The sequence below is a fragment of the Cervus elaphus genome, chromosome 30, assembly GCF_910594005.1.
Source record: "Cervus elaphus chromosome 30, mCerEla1.1, whole genome shotgun sequence".
Lineage (NCBI taxonomy): Eukaryota > Metazoa > Chordata > Mammalia > Artiodactyla > Cervidae > Cervus > Cervus elaphus.
Window position 1 is genome coordinate 22015127 of NC_057844.1, and position 23806 is coordinate 22038932.

At 46.8% G+C, this 23806-nt stretch overlaps 1 protein-coding gene across 5 annotated transcripts in view; it reads right to left on the minus strand.

Annotated features, from left to right (window-relative positions):
• The window catches only part of ATP7B (ATPase copper transporting beta), a 78831-nt gene that overhangs the window by 22684 nt on the left and 32341 nt on the right, over positions 1 to 23806 (minus strand). For all 5 annotated transcript variants that reach the window (XM_043891745.1, XM_043891744.1, XM_043891743.1 and 2 more), the window contains 6 exons: positions 12178 to 13348; positions 8282 to 8539; positions 6154 to 6317; positions 4031 to 4192; positions 1459 to 1535; positions 568 to 739 (listed from right to left, as the gene is read on the minus strand). In XM_043891745.1, coding sequence (XP_043747680.1) covers positions 568 to 739; positions 1459 to 1535; positions 4031 to 4192; positions 6154 to 6317; positions 8282 to 8539; positions 12178 to 13348 — 2004 coding nt within the window. The remainder of the gene's footprint in view (positions 1 to 567; positions 740 to 1458; positions 1536 to 4030; positions 4193 to 6153; positions 6318 to 8281; positions 8540 to 12177; positions 13349 to 23806) is intronic.

The window sequence follows — 23806 nt, forward strand, 5'->3', positions numbered from 1 at the left end:
ATTAATATGAATTAATTCTAATATTCTAGTATTAAGTCTAATATTAAGTCAGGAGTTTTATTTTATATTCCAAAATAAATGGAAGGCACGTCTCCCACCAGAAACACAGCTAGTTCCTGAATGTGGTCCCCAAGGTAGACATAACACGAGGGCTGTGCCCTTTAAGTTATGATTCCTCAGGACCACGTCTCGGTCATTCTAGACAAGATATGGAAGAGCAGCAAGAGCTCCAGGGTGGTCCAGCTGCTGCTTCTAACCGTGAATTCAGCGGAAAAAAAGCAAACATGCTACACTGGATCACCAAGCCTTGCCTCGAGAGGGCTGCTGTTCCGGGGGAGTCTGGTCATCTGTGAATTGCCCGTGAAGCCAGGTCCTTTCTCGTCCCCCCGTGTTAGGCCCTGAGTGTCAGCCGTAAGATAGAAAAAAATCAGCAACGGGCTGGGTGGTGGGGTAACAGGCAATGAAGAGGCACTTGGAGCAACTGACAGCATGCTAAGAGGACAGCAGCTGCTGGCGATACGCAGGCATGCCGGGCAGGTGTGCCTCCTGCCAGCCCCTGATACGCACCTGGACAAAGGTGCACAAGATAAAGAAGATGAGATTCAGGATGGACAGTCCTGGGATGACGTTGTGGTCCAGGAACGAGGACTGGGATTCATGGCTGGGTATCAACATATAGATCATTAAACCCATAACGGGGATGCCAAACACCAGGCTGCACAGGAAAGAGTTCTTCCACCTGGAAAGCAACGCAGCAACACGGACAGGTCAGGCTCCCCCTGCCCCCTGGCTTCCAGGCTGGTCCCCTCCCGAGGACTTGGTCTGAGACTTGCCTCTGCCCCACGTCTGGGACAGACCACCAAGGGCTACAGTGGAAGCAGGGCTTGCTCCCTACTGGCCATCCGAGGGGACATCAAAGGTCTACATCTCCTGCAAGCACGCTCCAGGGGTGTTTAGACGTAGCCCTGGTCTGCCCGTGGCCGAAGTGGTACCTCCAATCTACAGGTGAGGCAACCAAGGCCCGGAAAAAGCTGAGAGTTCAGCCCCAAAGAGGCTGACCATCCTCAGACTATGGCCACTACTGTTCTTTCTTCAAAACTCACACGTTAAGTGTTATCCAATCTGTTAGCCATCAGCCATAGGTAGCTATTTAAACTAAAATTAAAGTGAAGTGGAATTAAAAATGTATCTCCTGAGTCACAGTGGCTGCATTTCATACTGGGCAATGCAGACATATAGCGTTTCTATCATAGCAGAAGGTACCGAGGGACAGTATTGTTGTCAAGGATTAACATTACGAGGTAAAGGCGATTAACTCAGCAGAAGGTGCTGTAGGAGGCGGCGGCGGGAAGAGGGGTGGTGACAGGGACCCCGATTAGCACAGAATCCAGCAGGGGAGGTCCCGGGAGAACTAGCCCCATAGGCAGGGCTACGGTTTATCCTTTCTGTTCTACCTACTGCTTTATTTCCACCTTGTGGTCCAAGTGATGAGCGTTGGGGATCCTCTGGGCCGGGGAGGCACGAAAGCCAATTTCCTTGTTATCAAAATGAGGAAACAAGAAAGAAGGCACTTGGTTAAAACAGGCATCGGGAGAAAGCACTTTACATCTTTGGAAATGAGGTTAACCTACAACTGCCTCTGAGGACTCATGACTTCTGTCCCCACATCGCTCTACAGATGCCGTCCATAGTGACACCTGATCCTTCTGTCAGCAAAGATAGTGGACGCTGGGAGGTGACTGAGCCTGACCCGAGCTGATGGATGCCAAGTTACAAGCTTAGGATTTGTGAGTGAAAGACTCCCCAGTATCAGCTGGGGAATTGGGCAGCGGCCACTGACCTCTGCAGGATGAAACTGCAGGTCAGAGGTCACACCCCCGACCAAAGCCACAGCATCATCAAAAGTGCTGGATCCAGTCACAGGTCCCCCACCCCTCAGCACGGGCTCTCCTGCCGAGCAGACCGTGGCTCCAACAGCATCTGTGGTTTTTTCAGGGATTATCTCACCCAGGTCTTTGGCTGCCTCACTCCTCTCTTCCACCCTTCTCTGCCTTATTTGATCTGATCACTAGATTTCTGATTCCCTTTATGAAATTACACAGAAAAAGCTGTCAGGAAATGTCCTGTCAGTCAGCACAATAGAAAGAGGGGCCCTGGGGACTCTGATGTTGGGATTTTATGCAAAAATTAAAAGTTACAGTAGGAGGAAGAGCATGTAAGGCCATCTAAAGACAAATCCTTCACAACTAATGCCGGCCTAGTTATATCAGGAAATGATGCCCCAGAGATGCAGGAATGGGGGCCAGACATTGGCAATGTTCCCCAAGTAAAAACAAGGAGGGAGCTACAGTGAGCTGGGTAGAGGCCAGCAGGGTGTTCTAAACAGGAAGTGGGGGAGACCTTCCCTGGTGGTCCAGTGGCTAAAACTCCAAGCTCCCAAAGCAGAGGGCCTGGGTTCAATCCCTGCTCAGGGAACTAGATCCCACATGCCACAACTAAGATTACACACGCTGCAGCTAAAAAAGGGATCCCACATGCCACCACTAACACCCAGCGCTGCCAAATAAATTATCTTTTAAAATAAAGAAAAAGAAACAGGAAGGGTACCAGAGATACGCTCCAAGCTCCACCTGAACACTCCCCATCATTACTGCATCTGTCAACTTTCTCCCTCACCAGTGCCTTATCATCACCATTCCATAAGACCTGCGGCATGGCAGAAACTGGATGCCCACTGAGCTTGGAGCTGGAAGATCTGGGTTTGAGTACCAGGTCTTGCAACCTTTAGCTGGGTGCGGGGGATCTAAGTCCCTGAACCTCTCTGGGGGATCTCTCTTCCTCATCTGATAAAGAAGCTGAGTTGTCTGCCTCTAAGATTAAGGCACTATATCAACAGCAGTAACAGTATTTGCATGTCAAAGAGCTCTGCTAGGCCAGACAACAGACAACACCTCTCTTACACACACGCACACACAAAGAAAAATTTAACACAACTTAAAGCCTGCTCTGAAATGTTTCATTTCATAAGCCACAGTCCCTGCTAAGCTTCACCATTAGTTGTTATGAGTTCATCTGGTTCAGTTTTTACTGTCTCAGCCCAGCCAGATCACCACTGACGCTCTGATACAGCACAGACCTGGGAGAGGATATGGAATGTCTATGGACAAAGCGAGGAAGGAATGGGGTGGAGGTATATGTAACTGCGTTGAGCGATTTTCCAAAGGAGAAATGACTGAACCCTCCTGCTGCAAAGAAGGCCCAAATGCAGGGAAACTCTTCCCAATACCAACAGTCATTTCATCTGCACATACTTGGCACAGGTGTAAATAATATTAAAAATTACTAACAGTCATTTTCTTTTTTTTTTTGGCTGTGTTGCATGGCTTGTGGGATCTTAGTTCCTAGTCAGGGATTGAACCCAGCCAGGCCCTCCTCAGTGAAAGCACAGAGTCCTAACCCCTGGACTACCAGGGAATTCTCACAGTTAGTCGATTTAACACCATGTACCAGGAATCCTGGTGACGCTGCTGTTTCTCAGGGACTACTTGAAATTAAAACAATCATGTCTTTTTCTTTTTCTTGTTGTTTAGTTGTTAAGTAGTGTACCACTCTTTTGAGACCCCATGGACTGTAGCCCACCAGGCTCCTCTGTCCATGGGATTTCCCAGGCAAGAATACTGGAGTGAGCTGCCTTTTCCTTCTCTAGGGGATCTTCCCCACCCAGGGATCAAACACACATCTCTTGCAACTCCTGCATTAGCAGGTGGGTTCTTTGCCAATGAGTCACCTGGGAAGCCCACTTCACTGATTTTCAATCTCAGATTATCTGATATTTACTAAACCCTCGTAGTTTATTTTAAAATAAGTCACCTATTTCCATGGGAAAATCTGAAGGATTTTATCAATATATTATACTAGCTGATCTTCTCTCTTTTTTTTAATTAGCCATATTTTGCTCATTTTTCTATGATGATTATAAATCACTGTTTTTAAAAAGGTGGGTGCAAAATTTTTTGGATGAATGACTCACCTCGATAAGTTTGACAATATCCCTCGGACCAATAATTTCAGGATCAAACTTCACGTGGGCCTTGCTGGTGGCGAGAGCCACAGAGGCGTAGGTGATGCCGTCTGTCTTCCTGAGTTTGGACTCTATGTTGTGAACACAGGAGGCACAGGTCATCCCCGTGATCTGCAGCAAAGGATGACAAAGATCCCACTGACCCAGGATCCAGAGGACTCCATCAAAGGCATACAGGGAGCTGATGAACAGGCAACCACAAGAACTCTGTCCTCCTTCCCAACGTGCAAGCCTCCAAACCCCCAGCGCAACATTTTAACCCCAGACATTCCCCAGAGGGAATATATTCCCCTTCAGGGAATATAACTAGTGGTTCCTCCCTACCTCAGGTACAGGAGACCAATCACTAAGTAGATGCAAGGACTGAGGCCTGACTCCCAGCTCTGGTAACAATGGACTTTCACAGCCCTGTCCTGGTTATCCATTTCTGCCACCCCAGGCTGTGTGCACCAGTGTGAGAAAGGAATTCCAAGTGAGTCAGCTATCTGTCATCTGCATCAAGTGAGCCAGATGACTAACTCTTCTGAGTATCACTTCCCTGGTGGCTCAGATGGTAAAAGCATCTGCCTACAATGCAGGAGACCCGGGTTCGATCCCTGGGTTGGAAAGATCCCCTGGAGAAGGAAATGGCAACCCACTTCAGTATTCTTGCCTGGAAAATCCCATGGACGGAGGAGCCTGGTAGGCTACAGTCCAGGGAATCGCAAAGAGTCGGTCACGACTAAGCGATTTCAGTTCTTCACTTCTTCTGAGTTCCAGTGGTCAGCACTTCCCAGAAAACAAATTAAATACAGACATAAAATACCTGAGCACGTGATGACAATACAAGTATCGATACCACTTAGTGTCTTAAAAAATAACACGGCAATTAAAAAAGAACAAAACATTGTTCCAAAGAATGTTTTCATCTTCCCCACTGTCTTTTTTTTTTGGCCACACCACACAGCATGTGGGATCTTAGTTCCCCGCCCAGGGATGGAACCCATACCACCTGCATTGGACGCTTGGAGTCTTAACCACTGGACCACCAGGGAAGCCCCCACAAATGACAGTCTTGTTCTAGATTTCCCACACCGTAGTCTGTGTAGAGACAAGCACCTCTGGACCTGGAGGTTTTCAGAGGGGCCCTGCTCCTGTCACCAGGGCTGATTCCGGCTGTGACCCAGCGAGTGCTGTACTGGGCCCCTCCGCACACACCGAGGCCCAGCCAGAGCGGAGGGTTTGCTCTACAATGAACACCACTTATCAGCAGCTCAATGTGCCACTCGTGTCCTCAGCACTCGTTCTTCAAACATTTACTCACCACTAACAGCAGGGACTAAACACAGCAAAGAAGAAAGACGCAGTCACTTTGGTAAACAGCATTACTCAACGCTTATGGATTCCTTCTAAGTCTCCCTTTATTTGTACAAAAGAAGCTTTGCACAGAAGTGCTTGTGAACATACTATATGTGAAATACTAGACCCATCTGTTGTCGTTGATGATTTGTTGACGAATACAGCTGGTGACAGTGGGCAGACAGGAAACCACCCCGTCCCGCGCCTTCCAGCAGCGCTGGGAACAGCAACCACCCCGGCGCTCACCCCGGACCGAGCGCCTGCGGACAGTCTAGTCACCAGACACCTTCTAGATCCATTCTGTGCCTACAACTGAGCCCTCTCCCCCTGGGATGGCTGCTGGCTGCCTCGCTGACTCACATCCCATGGCCTGGACACCCCTCTGGCCTCCCAGCTTCCCTCCCGGCCTCACGGGACGTGTTCAGATTTGACTCCCTTGAAACACCAAGCTCAGGACAGCCGCTGTCTCTAATCCCTCTTCCTCCCCCACCACTGCCTCCTCCCCTCCTAAAACCCTGGATGCATCCCTATGACTCTCTGACACAGAGGACACTCCTTCACAAAATGAACAGGTCCTAGTTACTGGCTTCAAAGGAGAACCCAACAACGACAGGATATAAGCAAGATATGCGAGCGTCCTGTTCACAGCCCGGGCTGCGGTCAGAAGGCCTCCGAAGGCCGTCTTGGGCCTGCGCTGCCCAGTCCCCCTGCTCCAGCCCAGCCGCCGTGCTTACCATCAGCTCGAGGTCGCCATACGAGCCCGTGTAGTCTTCCATCACTGCTGCCTCAAAGCCCAGGTCCTGGACAAGCTTTGCTATCTCCAGGGGCTGGATGACTTCTGGGTTGTACTTCACCTCTGCCTTTCCCGCCATCAGGGCAACCAGCACGGACAGGATCCCTGCAACCAGCGGGGCACAGCTGGAACCCTCCGGGCCAGGCCTCTGGGAGACGATGAGCTCAACACAAGCCAGCAGAGGAAGACCTCTGCCCCCAGAAGTTTCTAGAAGAGTGGTGCTCACACTTGGCTGGGCGTGAGGATCACCTGGGGAGGAGCGCTAACGGTCACCGTACCTGGCCCTTCATGTTAGGCACTCAGTCGTGTCTGACTCTTTGCGACCCCATGGACTGTAGCCTGCCAGGCTCCTCTATCCATGGGACTCTCCAGGCAAGAATACTGGAGTGGGTTGCCAGGCCCTCGTCCAGGGGGTCTTTCCCACCCAGGGATCACACCTGAGTCTCATTACGTCTCCTGCATTGCAGGCAGGTTAAGGTTCTCCTGGGGGTTCTAATGGACAGCCAAGCGTGAGAGCCACCTTTCTAGAACCACGCTCCTCACATGTTACTGGGCATACGAATCACCCGAGGACCTGGTGAAAGCACAGACTCTGGCTCAGTGGGTCTAGGGTTCGCTCTGGGGGGTCACCCCACTCCCAGGTTGGGCTATACTGCCACCCCGGCAGGGGCAGCTTTGAGTCAGGTCCTAGGAGACACTGGTGAGGATGTACACCTCAAAGCAGGGGACGGAGTCTGCAGCTGGCAATTACTGTTACACCAAGGAGGTAATTTTTTCCTCCACTTTCATACACAGGAGAAAAACATAATTTTCAAAAGTGGTTTTCCTTACTCCTTTTCCGTTTTCAATTGCTTTCAGGAATGTAAAAGAAATCCCACGGACTACCTTGCTACGGCTATTGCTCATTAATAGTTTAAGGAAGGGAGGTCCTGTCTTCCGCCAAGTGAAAAAAATAAACAAAAAATAAAATACTATGTAATTTCATTTGAAACAAAATTGTTTAAGGGCGGGAAAAACCTCATTCAAGTAAATGAAAGGAATGATGTGCTTTAGAAAGAATGTCATAAGGGATAAAATGATAGATTCAGGTGAGGAAGAGAAACATGGGCCTGTGAATCACAGGGTAACTTCCGAGCGACCCGCTCAAGGGTGACAGGGGAGCGCCAGGAACACCTCAGTTTGAGAACCATCCTCTAGAGCTTCAGGAAACCGTAGGCTTGGTGAGCAGGAGGTCACAAGGAGCCGCAGGAAGACAGAAGGTGACCCCGGAGGCCAGCAGAGTCATGGTTCAGACATTCTCCAAACACAAAATTGGGACAGGATTTTCATTCCACTTTCAGGCTTAAGAAACCAGATGGCCGATGTTGTTTAGAGGACAAAACTTTGGCGTTTTTACAACTCTTTATGATTTATGGGGACAACAGGGCAGAATACTTAAAACTGGAACTTCTCCACAAAATACAGGCTATTGATGATGTATTTGGCAGTAAGAGGCTTTGGAAGGGAAAACCACAGACTGCTACCAAGACAAGCTAGGTGGGGAGGCAACTCATGACTGTACCTTGACCTCTAAACCGGATTCCCCGTGGCTAACTCACTTGGAGATCCATTTTATCTCAAACTAAAAACTCGTTAAAGGACAGAATGCCAACTGCTCCAGAACATTAGAGAAACATCTATCCTCTAACATACAGTGAACATGCCACCAGATTATCAAGTGTGTGCTAAGTCATGTCCGACTCTTTGTGACCCCATGGACTGTAGCCCACCAGGCTTCTTTGTCTGTGGGATTCTCCAGGCAAGAATCCTGGAGTGGGTAGCCATTCCCTTCTCCAGGGGAATCTTCCCAACCCAGGGTTCGAACCCACGTCTCCTGCATTGGCAAGTGGGCTATTTACCACTGAGCCACCAGGGAAGGCCCACCAGATTATCAGGGCTCCTGATAAACGTGGTCAGTAGAGATGCCAAAGGGCGCACACACCGCCCCACGTTGCTAACTGTGACGCCTGACAGTCTGCACGACCGCCTGACAGCAGCACTCCAGGCGCGGAGCAGTGGGGGCCGCTTACCAGGTTCCTTCTGCAGGCTCCTCTCTATGTTGGACACACAGGATGCACAGGTCATGCCTGAGATCTGCAGGAAGCACTTCTTTGGGGCTGCCGTGGTGGAGGCCGGCAGGGACCTGGGCGACTGGCGGGGGACGTGGTTAGTATGGAGCCCCCCTGGCTGGGGAGCCCCCCCCTGCACGGGCATAGGTGCGCCAGCCGCCACGTGCCCCACGGCACTCCCAGCGCTGTGGTTCCCAACGAGGTTGCTGGAACAGTTTTCTAGGACAGAAGGTCAGAAATCATTCAAATTAGGAACCATTCAAACTGGAAGAATGAATAATATTTTTCTGGAACAGGAGGGTCAAGCCTAACAATATTCAGGTCAAAGTTCATGGAGAAGATATGGGCGGGGTTGGGGGGAGAACCGGAGTTTTCATCACTGAATCTCTCTCTCCACAGGCAGACGGAGACACAATTCCACACGTAGGAAAACACACCAATACTGCAAGGATGGAATGTTCTGGGTAGACGAATGCTCTAATGGATGATGACAATAACAGCAGTGATAAGAACTCACCAGGCACCCCACCCTGTTAAGCACACATATGGCCTCCTTTAACTGTTAACATAGCCCTGTGGCAAATACTGCTACTGATTCTATTTTACAGATGAAGAAACAAGCTATAAGAAATTAAATACTTTGCCCCAAACCCCTCAGAAATCAGGGGATCGAGCTTACACATCTGGACTGTCTTTTAACCACTAGAGCATCCTGGTTAACAGAGGTCCACTCCCTCCCCTCCGAGAATCAAAATGCCCCAAACACCCTAACTGAGCTGCTGGCCCTTCCCTCACTTGTCTGCGTCCCCATACCTTCCGGGCAGGAGCCCTTGGTCAGCTGTACCCACTGTGAACGTGGGCTCCCAGCCTGCGGTTTGTTTTGTCACCCTCATCTAATGGTGTCTCTTAATAAAAGAGGCCCTTGATGTGAATGAAGTCCAATGTACAGTCAACTAAACCAACTTCTTTCCTCAGTTAATGGACATGTCTGCCTCAACACTGAAGATATTCACCATGTTTTCTTTTGGCTCTGGTTTCTTCACTGAGCTCTGTTATCTTACATGAAGGTCTACATTCAGGTCACTGACATGCTTCACGTTAACTCCTGTGTAGATCTGAGGTGATGGTCAATGGTAATTTCTTTCTGCTTGGATTTCCAGTCATCCGGCTCCAATACTGAAAAGGCCATCCTTTCTCCGCTGAGTTCCAGGGATCAGGGAGCAGACATTTGCCCACCACACATGTATAGACAGATATAACTAAGCATCCAGCAGATCAAGATACAGAGCGATTTCATCATTCTGAAAAGTCACACTTTTGCAATGACACAAAATACTCTCAAAGAGTATGTAGAAAAGAAGGACATCATTTGACGATGAACTCTCACTACTTCAAAGTCCAGAGCTGCTATGATAAAAGCTCATTTTCTGGAAAGTCACACTTATGCGATGACACAAAATACCCATGAAGAGTATGTAGAAAGAAGGACATCATTTGACGATGAACTCTCACTACTTCAAAGTCCACAGCCGCTACAATAGCAGCTCATTTTCTGCAAAGTGCTAAAACTACTTCCACTCACTTGGAGTGCAGTTGATGGACACTTTCAGCACCTTCAGTGAAGACCCTCCAGTGCTCCGGCCTTAGAGGCCCTCCACCTTCTGGATGCAAAGACCATCACCTCACCTGGCACAGCTCTGCTCTCCTGGGCCTTGTCCTTCAAAATGACTCCACCTTTGGACTTCAGGCTCTTAACATTCAACCTCCTACTCCTAATCCACCAAACCCTCCTGCCCCTATCCGTCACCACTGTGTGGATTCACTTGCCTTTCTATTCAAATACTGTGGTCAAGTTTCACTAACATTCGTGCTATTCTCCAACACAGAGGTCTAACTCAACTAAATTCTGAGCTTCTGGACACTGCTAAAGAAAGTTAAAATAAATGAACAAAAACTCAAGCCAGCCTGCGCTACTAGGTCTTTTCTGCCAACCCTGAGTGGGCATATACATTGACTTGGCTTTCTGGAAATCTACTTAACAGCATTATCAAAAATGGTACCTCTAACTGTTTGGTACTTAGTAGTGGCGCAATAAATATTTGTGATGGAATGAAATAAGGCTGATATCCTGTGACCCAGCAACTATGCTTTCAGATATTTATCACAAGGAAATGAGTCTGTGCAAGGAGAAACAAATCATGTGGTTGGACGACTGCCCTCAAGGAACCCCTGGTCAATTTAAGAGTGACCGAAAAAAATACAAATAATGCCTTTTTAGCATTTAAGTGGTTATAAAAGACAGTCACCAGCACACTTACAGTTTATCCTACATTAAGTCTGACAGGTGAAATACAGGACGCCCAGATAAAACTGAATTTCAGATAAACAAGGGTTTTTTTTTTAGTATGTCTCAAATACCGCATGGGACATACCAATTCTAAAACATTCTTCATTGTTTATCTGAAATTCAAATGCAAACTAGGTGTCTCAGATTTTTATTTGCCAAATCTGGCACCCTAAGTACCTCTTGGGCTAAACATAATTCTCATAATTCTGGCCAATCAAAAGCCCTCTTTTCTCCCCAGGTTTACTTTTTGTCGAGTTCAATTATTCTGGGTTATATAGTTCAAGGCAAATTTCTTTTTACTGCTACGAACTTGATTCCACTGTTGAAAGACTTTAAGCCTCATGCAAACAGAGCAGACGGCCACTCCACACTGCATGTCTCACCTTCTGAGTACAGGATTTACTGTCCTACTCTTTTCCTTACTGACTTTTGTTTAAAAACAAAAACTCCTTCCTGAAACTTGGTACAAAGACAAAGCACAGGGTGGGGCCTAGTCCCTCCTCATGACTCACCTGCTCCCATCAGGGGTGTGTGTTCAGGGATCGGAGCCCCCCGAGCGGCCCACCCGCCCCGCCGTCCAGGAAGGGCTCCTCTCGGGGGGTGAGTGGGAGTGAGCCATGAGGGGGGGTGCTGTGGCCGGGTTTGTGCCATCTCCCATGGCTCACTCCCACCCTCCCCCTGGAGAGGAGCCTTCCTACCACCACCGAGCCCCCCACCTCACCAGGCCCACCCCTGCAGCCCAGCATGGTTTCTCCTTCTCGCTACCACACGAGCTCTCCGGGGGGCTACGCCCCACTGCCCAGCGGCCCGCAGCTCACACAGGCCTGGCGAGGGGCAGAAACACGGCAGGTGCCAGGACATCGTGCAGGGCTCCCGTGCAAGGGAAGTGGAGGGGACAGCAGCGAGTGGCTGGCAGGTCAATGCGAGGGGGCTTGGGGATGGCCACCACCCAGGAAACCATCTCCTGACGCGGTGGCAAGGCCTGTGGGCACCTCACTTTGTGAAGGCTGTCTTGTCCCTCCTCTCATAGCCGTGGCTGGTGGCAGGGGAAAGGAACCATCGTCCCACCCTTTCCTTTATTCCCACTTTCAACAGAATGGGCTCCAGGGGCTGAGACCAAGGTGCTGTTGTCTTTATTATTCTGTTTTGTTCAGCAGAGAAATCTCCGAGTAAACGAGGATGGCTCCTTTAGAGAGAGGAGGGCCAGGTGTCCCCACAGTATGCTTTTTACAAACAACACAGGATCAGTGTTCTCTTCAGTAAAGAAGCCAAAAATCCGAGGAACTCAGCACTGAGTCCCAGCGACCTGAGAGGCAACACAGAAACACCCGGGAATTCTAGCTCCTTGATCCTGACAACTGGCCCACCGGGTTAAGTTACAGAATTGTCAGCTCGGTGGACCCGGGAGGCAGGGAGCGTGGCTCACCTGTCCAACCGTGCGGGCACTGCATCGTAAGATGAGAGAGAAAGGAGATGCCCCCAGGGAGCCCTCACGTGCATCACCACGTACCAGCCAGGATGGAGGCCTCGAATCCCATGTCCTCCACTGCGGCTCGCAGTTCTTCTGGGTGAGTTCGAGATGGATCGTAGAGAACCACTGCAGTCCCTTCGGCCAAAAAGACTGAGATCTGGTGCACGCCCGCCCTCTGGGAGATCAGGCCTTCGATGGACTGGACGCAGGACTTGCAGGTCATGCCGGCGATGGCCAGCATCACAGTACAGGGGGTGCTGGGTGCCGGGGGGCTCCTGGGGTCTGACCCACTCCCTTCCACCCCATTGGGAAGAGAGACTTTAAAGTTCCCAGGAGGCAGGGCCTCGATGGCCCTCCGCAGGGCCTCTGGGGAGACGAGAGAAGGGTCGTACTGGACTCGGGCAGTGCTGCTCTCCAGGGACACATGAATACTCTGAACCCCAGGGAGCCGGCCAATATTGTCCTCGATGTTCAGGACACAAGATTTACAGTGCATTCCATCCACTCTCAGCTGCAGGAGGACCCCCTGGCCCCCTGGGGTCTCAGAGTTATTGTCATTCTGATTAACGGGAGCCAGAGGGGCTGCTGGGAGGGTGCTCTGGAGCCGCCTGACATCTATGGGTCCCAGGCTCACGGGGGCCACCTTGTTCTTGATGACGGCTTCAAACCCCATGTCGGTTATGTGGTCCCTGAGGTCTTGGGGTTGGATAAGGTAAGGCTGGTAAGTGATGACTGCCTCCTGGTTGCTGAGCGAGACGCGGACCCTCACGACGCCCTGCAGTTTCCCAATCTTGCCTTCTATGGAGCTGACACAGGACTGGCAGGTCATGCCCTCCACCCGAAGCTTGACCACAGCCTCAGAGGCAGGCGAGACCCTGGAGGGCCAGGAGGTGGCCTTTCCCTCAGCCATGCTGGCCTGGAAGCCCATGTCTTCAATCTGACGGCAAATCTGCATCAGGCTTACCACCGAGGGCACGTACCTCACCTCAGCGCTGCCCTGCTCCAGGGAAGCCTTAATGCTCACAACGCCTTTCAAACTGGAGACCCTGCCCTCGATGGACTTGACACACGACTGGCAGGTCATGCCCACGATGCTGATGGTGCCGGTGGCCGTCTGGGAGTGGGGCACACCATCCAGGTCATCCTCATAGCCATTGTTGTCGAAGGCAAAGCTCTGCTTCATCGCTGGCTGGGAAAGCTTAGACAGGATCTAAAAGGAAGAGAAGGAACATTTTTTATCCTTCAAATGAAACTTTCTCTAAAATCTCCCAGCTTGTCCGGGCCCTGAGAAAATGGAAAACAATACAGCTGGTGTCCAAACATCCCAAGAGGACAAGAACATCAAAAGATACTACTCATCAAATGAATGGGCTTCCCTGGTGGCTCAGTAGTAAAGAGTCCACCTGCAATGCAGGAGATGCAGGTTCAACCCCTGGGTCGGGAAGATCCCCTGGAGAAGGAAATGGCAACCCACTCCAGTATTCTTGCCTGGAGAATCCCAGGGACAGGGGAGCCTGGTGGGCTACAGTCCATGGGGCCGCAGAAGAGTCGGGACATGACTAAGCTTCTAAATAATGACAATAACAGACATCAAATGAAAGGATTCAGAGGGGTTCCTTCCAGCTCTGACTTTCTGTGATTCTGAACCCAGAAGTCAAAAGCCCACCATGGTGAGATGTTTTTCTACCACGGATGGAGTAAAGGTTTCCGCAGGAAAGGAGACCAAGATGGGACTGACAGACACAGGACAGGCATGGCCAGTCTGGACAGAGACAGAGAGCACAGAAGAAGGGTACAAGTCCCTCGAGACCTTCCTGACTCCAGTCGACACCTGAAACCTCCCCACTGGACTTGGTCATTTTAGCTCAAATTTCGGAGGTCCTGCTGGAATGCAAATACACAAGATAGCCAACACCCTAATTCTGCCTCTCTTTCTAGGTGTGTCCGTCTCATGCTTTTAGCAGGGGTTAGATTTAACGACCACCAGGCACATGTTCCGAGTACAGACCTCCCAGCCCGTGGGGTCAGACCACGGTGCCTGTGACCAAGGGTCAGGAAGGATGCTCCTTGAGCTCAGCGGTGCCCAGAGGACCAAGGGAAGCGGGACGGGGACAGCTGGAAGAACAGGAAGTCAGGCTGAACAAGGCACTTCTCGGAGCTGCCTCCACAGAGTCCCTGCCCCACACGGACCACTGTAGTTATTACTCAAAGTGACACATGCTCCACCAAACTAAAGGGACTCATTTTTTTATTTTATCATGGCTCAAGTGTAATTTCCTGATATCTTCTCATGATGTTGTGGATTTAGAAATTTCCTCTTTGTAAGATTCCAGCCTCACCACTCTCTTAATTAGATATAGTTTTTATATCAGTACTATTACCTGCTTCAGACATTTGGGCACAGGACTTTATATATGGTACTTGATTATAAAAAAAAGTATATGTCATTAGGCACCTATATAACCCTGCTCATCTTCAGCTGAAACTCCGTTATGTGAACTGATCTTCTCTGTCCCTGTGTATAAAATGCAGATCTTTTCAACTGAACTGATCTTCTCTGTCCCTGTGTATAAAATGCAGATCTTTTCAACTTCAGCTTTTGAGCAGCTTAACAAGATGAAAATTTAAATCTTTTGAAATAGATTATGAATGTTTATTTGTATATCCACAGAGGAAATCATAAACTAGTTTGGGATTAATAATTACAAGGAATTGGTTTTTTTTTTAATATTTTTAGCTAAGTCTCTTCAGTGTTGGACCCTCTGCAACGCCATGGACTATAGCCCAACAGGCTCTTCTGTCCATGGGATTCTCCAGGCAAGAATACTGGAGTGGGTTGCCATGCCCTCCTCCAGGGGAATCTTCCCCACCCAGGGATCGAACCTGCATCTCTTATGTCTCCTGGGTTGTCAGGGGAGTTCTTCACCCTTAAAATCTAGTGTTTCGGTTATCTGACTACATAACAAATCAAACCTAGTGGCTTACAATGACCGCTCACAATTTTTCAGTTCGGACAGGTTTGGCAAGAAACACTCATCTCTGCTCCATAGAGCATCATCTCGGATGGCCTGGGTGGGGCTGGGAACTATCTTCCAAGAAGACAGTGTATTCAAGACATAGCTGGCTAGTTGATGCTGGCTGCTGTTGGCAGGTACCTTGGTTCTCTTTCATGTAGCCTCTCTCCATGGCTAGGCTGGCCACCTCACAATTGCGGTTTTCTGGGCTCTGAGAGGGAGTGTCACAATAGTACGCATTCCTAGAGAACAAGCACTTACCAAACCTCTGCCTGCATCACACTTATTAATCCACCATTGGCCAAAGCTGGTCACAAGGCCAAGCTCGGTCAATATAGCAGAGAATTACATTAAGGGTTTACATACAAGGAGGTGGAGTTCACTGGGAAGGCCACCAAAATAAACCCATCACAGCATGTTAGTGCGACTGAGAGGGAAAAAGAATAGTACGCACACAGATGTTTATGTAGGTATGGAGTTATCTCTACAAGAAGGTGTTGGCATTGAATTTGCGGACTGGGCAGCTGAAGGGGTCAGGTAATTGGGGTCAGGCATAGGAAGAAAGAGTTACTTTACACTGTACAACTTACTGTACAATGTATAAGCATTACTGGATTCTAAAAAAATTGATTTAAAAATTAAAATAATGAGAGCATAAAGGAGACCCAGAGCAGTAGCTTGATTGTAACTCGTATGAATCAAATCTCATTTAACTGAATCAAAACCTCATTTAACTGAAAAAGGATGCAGCAAAAACTACAAAGATATTCACTTTAAAGCAGTATTTTAAATCACCTCCTTATAATAAGACATAACTCTCAACCAGTCCATTGGAAAAACAAATCCCTAATGATTTACTACCCAATTTCTTTGTCTTGGTCCTAGGTCAACCTACAACTCACCAAACCCAAGCCACAAAGCTGGCTCTTAATCCCTGAATGATTGATCCTATTAATATGTTCCTCCTAAAGGAGTCTGCAGAAGTGTTGGAAGCCATTTGTTTGTAGCAAACCATTCTCAGAGGTCTCCCTTTTAAATACGCAGGCTTCTAAGGACAAGCAGTTATGGAGGACAACGTCTGGCAAATAACACAACTTTGTGAAATAACAGTGTACCTGTTGGTTTAGGGGCAACCTCACAACGCTGGCAAGTGTTTGGATCATTTCTAGGTGAACACACACTGTATGTGCTTTTAATTCCGTTCTTCAACGAAGACAATCTCTAGGGTGGGGGAAAACTCATCATCTGAGTTCAAACACACACATCTAGGGTGAAGGGTTCATAAGAAGCAACAGACATTGGTAAGTGGACACAGGGAACAGGCTGTGTCCAGGAAAAACCTGGTGGAATTTCCAATGTTGTTTGAGTCCCACTAAATCACAGACTCCTTGAGAACAAACACTGGGGACTTCTTCTGCAGGTCCAACACCAGGTTACCAGCTTTTGAATTTTCAATAAACTATCAGTACAGTAGGCATCAGGATGAGAAGGGCTTGGAAATACCCGAGAAGAGGGTAATTCCACAGAGAGGAATCCAAAAGTGAATTTCCATTCTTTGCTACCTCTCTAGGCGCGTAGGTCCCATGGAATTTGCTGAGTACCAGGACTTTTCAAAGAAAGGTAGGAAAAGGAATGTAAACAGTTTATTCACTAAGATGGAGCCAGAAAAGGAAAATAAGACCTTTGGATGGGCCATTCTAATATGAAGAAATTAGAAATGGGGGTGGCATGATTTAAGCAAAGAGTTCAAAGCCAGACTGAAACTGCAGAGCCCAGAAATGACACGCCCTGTTAAAAACGGCTGTGATCACAAATCAAAGAGCAAATACTATTACAGCACAAGGAAAGGACTACTAACCACTTCTGAGATCTCTTAATTACACCTGGATCTCCAGCATCCTTAAGTAGGATACCACTTGCCCACATATCTTCAGACTTCTTTCACTCTGAAAGCTACAGAACACCCTTAACAACTTATGAGGCAAAAATATTATTACATGCCTGCAAGTTATCCAGTATATAACCTCCACCCATAAAACTCTATATATCTGAACTTTCATGGAACTGAAAATACAGAAAGGCCCTGATTTTTTCCATATGTACACAGACCCAATAGGTTGCAAATAGTTAATGATTCTCAGTGTTACTTTATGAGGATGGCATTTTATATCCCTAACGCTCAAGATAATTCTGTAAGGAGATACTCTTATCACCATTTACTGCTGAAACAGACTCAGAGGTTTATCCAACGTCACAAATAACAGAGCTGGGATTTAAATCCAGCTCAAAGTCCAACAGGTTTTCTACTTTTTAAAGAAACCTTAAGATTACTTTTTTCTTTTTCGCCATGTTAATTACAGGAAAAGATTACAATGCTGAAAAGCAAAATGAAGAAAACAAAAGCAGCCACATCCTACAGGGGAGGAGAATTTGCCACTCTGAAACACATCTCTTCTGCATATTGTTTCAAGCTATTTATTTTGGGGTAATAGCCAACACTGAAAGGGCTCTGAAAACCAAGTAAGAGTTGCCTTTTTGTAAGAAACATTTATATTTGTAAGGGAAATCTCCCTCTGTCCCCGGAAGAGGAGGCTGATCAAATTTCTAGAAACTCGACTGATCGATGGAGAAGGAAGTGGTATAAATGTGTAACATGATCACCCTTGTTTACTGCTTTTCCCGACTCTCCCACCCTCAACATCTCTGCCTTTGGTTGAGGATGGTATTTGAGGTGAGGGCTTCGTTCATTTCGGTGAGTTACTTTTTCCTGGTCTCCTCCTATGTACTCATGTTATTAAACTTTTGTTTGACTTTCTCCCGTTAATCTGTCTCGAGTCAATTTCATTCTTGGAAGAGCCAGAAGAATGAGAAGGCTAGAGGAAAACTTCTTCCTCCCTGATACTACCTGTCAGGTAACAATAGACTCCATCGAGGTGAATGAACGCACTATGGAGGTGAGGGGGTGGCTGAGATCACTGGGTGGCCTGGGCCTAAGCCTAAGCAGATGGATACTAAGGCCTGCAACCCTTAGTATCTGCTTTACTCTTATCTGAGAATTCTTTAGGCATCACAGATTCACAGCCGAAGGAGGGTCAAAAGAGACTGACTCAAGAAAAGATCCCACCTAAACCACTCCAGCTCTGGGGGATGGTGATAGAGAAGCCTTGCAGGCTGCAGTCCATGGGGTCACAGAGAGTTGGACACGACGGAGCGACTGGGCGACAACAAACCACTCCAGGCAAATAGGTGTCAGTCTCTAAAACCACCACTGAGAAAGAATCAATGTCCCCAGTGAAACCAGTATGTAAAAAAAAGAAGTGGGGGGTGGGGTGGGGGAATTCCCTGGCAGTCCATTAGTTAAAAATCCAGGCTTCCAACACGGGCGGGCATGGGTTCGATCCCTGGTTGGGGAAACTAGGATTTCGCATACAACATGGTACAACCAAAAAAAAGACTATATGTACATAAATTTAGACAAATACACACTTAGGTATTAACACATAAAATTGAGGTTACCTATGGGTGAGTTATGATATTCTGATCTTTTTACTGTCTGTACATATTTTCCAATTTTTTAAACTTAAATAAAAAAAAAAGTCCTACTTTTATACTAGAAAACAAATGTGGTTTCTCAGTTTCTTTAAGGCAAAGAAGAAAATGTCTTGTTAAGCTATACTAATATAAGCAATGATAATATTATCACTGTGATAAAGATGAGCGCAATGATGAGCAGATGATGTGTTTCAACATGTTTATCCTCTCAGCTTGCTTCTCTGGTGGCTCAGACAGTAAAGACTCTGCTTACAGAGCAGGAGACCCGGGTTCAATTCCTGGGTGGGGAAGATTCCCCCGGAGAAGGGAATGGCAACCCACTCCAGTATTCTTGCCTGGAGAACCCATGGACAGAGGAGGGTTACAGTCAGGTGGGGTCGCAAAGAGTCAGACACAACTAATCCTTTATCCTCTAAAGAACATGTTCACTCCATATGTTTAAATATCAGCCCTTTCCATGTGTTATGAATTTTTGGAAGGGATATCTGACAGCCTCGGGTAGGATATTCAGCCTTATCTGAGCAAATCCAAGCCTCAGTTTTCTTAGCTGTGAAAGGAGGTAACAATAATATCCACTCCAGTTCTGCAAGGAGGTCTGAAAGCTAAGGACTGAAAACTAAGGGAATGTAAAAGGCTAACATCATAAATGACTGAAAATGACTATGAAGACAAACAAGGCCTCATTGGATCTTCAAAAGCAGTCTAGGGAAGTAGGCAGGGAACTCATTATTTTCCACCATTTTACTGATAAGAACTAATCATTAAAACTCATGTACACATTCCCGAATCCCTACTCCAATCCCTTCAAACTGTCCTTTAAGGCTATTTCACAAAGGTCCAGAAAGAGCTCCCAGTGAGAATTATTTACATTTTATCTACTGATAAAACAAACTCTGGGCATTTTACTTCAAACTCCGCAGAGGACAGACAATGTGCCTGGGCTGTGTGGGCTCCCGCCTGACCTCTGGCCTCAGGGCCACCGCCAGCCCTGGTGCTGACGGTGCACTTTCTGGGGAAATCCACACCAGTGACCATTTACTGCCGGTTTCTTTCTCTTGATCACACGAGGAAAAAACTTTAACCCTTACTGAGAAACTGGGTGCACTATATCTCACTGTGGTTTTGATTTGCATTTCTCAGAGGACTGGTGATGTTTATCACCTTTACATGTATCTGTTGGCTACTTTTTGTATGCCTTTGCAACAGTGTCTGTTAGAATGGTTATCATCAAAAAGGCAAAGGATAACAAATGCTAGTGAAGATGTGAAGAAAAAGGGAGTCCTTGACAAAGACATGGCAACAACCTAAGTGTTCATCAGTAGATGAACGGATATAGTAAATGTGGTATACATACACGATGGAAAACTATTTAGCCATAAAAAATGAAATTACACCATTTGCGGCAACATGAATGGATCTTGAGAGCATTATTCTAAATCAGAGGGAGACAAATACTGTGTGATCTCACTCACATGCAGAATCTAAAACAAAAAGAAAAAAGAAAAAAAACTCAGAAAAAGAAGTCAGATTTGTGATTACAAGAGGCAGGGAGCTGGGGGGAGGAGGAATTGGATGAAAGTGGTCAAAAGATACCAACTACTAGTTACAAGGTAAGTCCCAGGAAGGCAATGCACAGCACAAGGGGCCGTAGTTAACAGGGCGTCCCTGGTGGCTCAGACGGAAAAGAATAGCTAACACTGCTGCACAGTACATACAAAAGTTACTGTGAGGGCAAATCCTGAGTTCTCATCACAAGAAAAAAAATTTTTTTTTCCTTTAAAAAAAAAAAAAAAATGAGATGATGGATGTCACTAAACTTACTGTGGGTGTTCATGTCACAATACAAAGAATACAAGTTAAATCATCATGCTGTACACCTTAAACTTATACACAGCATTGTACATCAGTTATGTCTCAATAAAACTGAGAGAAAAAAGAATGAGGAGGGGAAATAATAATAAAATGCAAAAGTAAATAAGCTGTCACTTTTCACCCAACAGGCTGGCAAAAACTTTAAAGTTTCATGATACAGTAAGAAAGAGAATAGGGAAAAAGAATTCTCAACTACTGGTGGTACAAAAATAAATGTATACAACCTTTTTGAGAGGAATTAAGCACTAGTTGTCAAAATATTAAGTGCCTCTGTCCCAGTACTTCTGGGAATTTCATCATATAGATCCATGGGGCCATGAAAATGTCCATTGCTATACTCTATACTGAAAATGTGGCAACCATCTAAATATTCTTCTGTAGAGAACAGTTTACATAAAGTGTCCATCCAAAAGAATTTTATGCAGTGTTTTTTTAAAGGTGAATTTACATGTATTGCCATGGAAATCTATCCATGATATATTAAAGGGGAGAAAAGTTGTAAAAACTATAAGAGCATATACTATATCCTATTTTTCTAGAGAGGAAGAAAACCACACTCCTGTACTTTGTTATTGATGTTTATATCCTTTAGATACTAATTTTAGGAAAAAATTAAGAATATACAATGACAAGTTCCCTAGAAAAGTGCATACCACTGTAGTATTGCTAACGATGATTCCACGACAATTTGTTGGTGACTTCTTTAAGTGACTGGATCACCCACCTCATCACCCACCTCATTTTTTCCCTTTATTTAGCTGGGATACACCTGTGCCAGCTGGGTCGTCTTGGTTTCACATAAGCAAGAAAAACGAAACAAAAAACCAGCCTGACCACCTCTCACCCAGCACAGAATCCTGTATGTTGGGACGTCCCTGGTGGTCCTGTGGTTGAGGCTTCACCTTCCAGAGAGGGGAGTGCAGGTTCAATCCCTAATTGGGCAGCTAAAATCTCACATGACTTGTGACCAAAAAACCCAAAATATAAAACTGAAGCAATATTGTAACAAATTCAACAAAGACTTAAAAAAAAAAAATCCACATTAAAAAAAAAATCCTTAAAAACAAAAAGAACCCTGTAGGTTGTCTTCTAAAATGGTCAGGCCCACAACCCAACACCCTCATCACAGTCGTCAGCCAGTCCAGTGTTTCCAACATCACTCCTGCCTCCTGCCACAGAAACCCACTTCCGGTTCGTGCATTTGTTCAGTCAAGAGTTCACTCACCGTAGACTGATACACTGTCAGATTTGGAAGAGAAAGACAAGCAACACAGCGGCCAAGCTTGGCCACAGGCAAGGAGTACGGAGGCTGGGTGGGCAGTTCTGAGTGCAAAGGGGAGTTCCCACCACCCTCCAACTGGAATGAGGGCCAGGAACCCCTACTTTCCACAGCTCCTCAATGGGATTCTCAGAGGTAGGAGCCTGTTCCTTTCCAGGCCACTGTCCTGGGCCTGAGAGGAAACAAGAGACCCGGGGAGGCCTGGGGACACAGGGCTAGAACAGCCAAGCCAGGGCGCTGAGACCCCGCCTTCGCCTTCTTGCTGCACATGCTCCTGGTGGGGTGGGGGTGTGTGTGGGGGGGTACACGCCCGAGAACCTCACCTCACACGGTCTGCTCACACCAGCAAAGAGGAGGCTCTAACTCATGTGGAGGGAGGGTGGCCCCTCCAGGCTGAGTTCTGACCAGTGATGACTTCGCAAAATACAGAAGAAAACAAGGACTTGCTCAACATGTTTTCATTTTACATTGTACAGATCATACTCTCTCTGCATTTTACAAGAAACATAAAAAGTACACACATCCACTAACTACAAACACAATTTTGAAATCTTTTCTTCAGAGCAGCTACCTGCATCTTTTGTGAACCATGCACCGCCCGAATGGTTAACTTTTTGTTCACTCTATGTTACCGCTCTTCAATACTCAGATGTTTTCAAACCCTATCTCACCCAGCAGGTTAATACTTCCCTGTCCCAACAAAAAAGCAAGGGGCCTGTCCTCAGACAGACCTGGGATTCAACCCTTCAGGCGGATTACCTAACCTCTCGATCTCAGCTTTCTGTCTGTTAAAAGAGGACGATGATGACATGAGGTGACAAGTCCCTTCCAGTACTGAATAAGTTATCTCAAGTGAGTTTCATTTACAACAGACTTTGAGTCGATACACTGTTAACAGCGAATGAGTACTCAACTGTAATTGATGTTTTCTTTGGTTTTTAATCATCATAAACCACCTACTACAAATTTCCCCCATTTGGGGATAGTTAAATCAAATTATGTTATGTATAAATATGTCCCATGGATAGAGGAGCCTGGCGGGCTACAGTCCAAGGGGTCACAAAAGAGTCAGGCATGACTTAGCGACTAAACAACAACAAATATACATGTTTATATATATACATCTGTATCTCCACAAATTATTAAGTAAAAAAATACAAGGAATGTAATACTTTTGTACACATACACAAACTCACATATATTCGTATGTCTAGTGGCAAAATGGCTGAAGCATACGGCTGCTTTCAAGTCTTTATAGTTTTCTATATTCCCCTGCCTCATGTTAAATTTGCTGTGCACAATAAACAGGTGTTAACTTTTATAATCAGCACTTCAGAAGAAAAAAAAAAGCTGCCAACTGTGCTCAGACACATTAACTGGCCAACACAGTTCCACCAGACATTCAAAGTGCACCAACCACATCTCCAGAGTTAGGAATCCCAATGAAGATCATTTTGGTAGAGACAATACCATTGTGAGTGTATATAGTCCTCAACAAGGTGCTTTCACAACCGAGGGAGGCAAGACTGCTCATCCCAGGAATCTGGAGCTGGAGACGTCCAAGCTCACCTGCCAGATCCCACAGCCCAGTAAGGGTGCAGACCCACACCTGACGGTCGCAGTCCCAGCCTCCGCCCAGGCCTCCAGCCTGGCCCTCCTGAAGGGCTCCCTGGTCAGGTTCTGGTTGTTTTCCCAGTCACATGAGGTTAGAAGTGGCCATCAAAAACCATTAGACTATTTCCCATTCAAATACCTCAGACATAGGTTGAATTTTGTCAAGTAGTAGTCTGAACACTTTAAAGGAAAGCTCTTAAGCATTTTACAAAAAAAAAAAAAAATTTATATTTTCCTGTCTTACAACATTCAACTAGAAATATGAAAGTTGACTGTGTACTGCATAAATGGACATTCACAAATCTTCAATGTACACAGATCTCTTTCATTTAAAAAA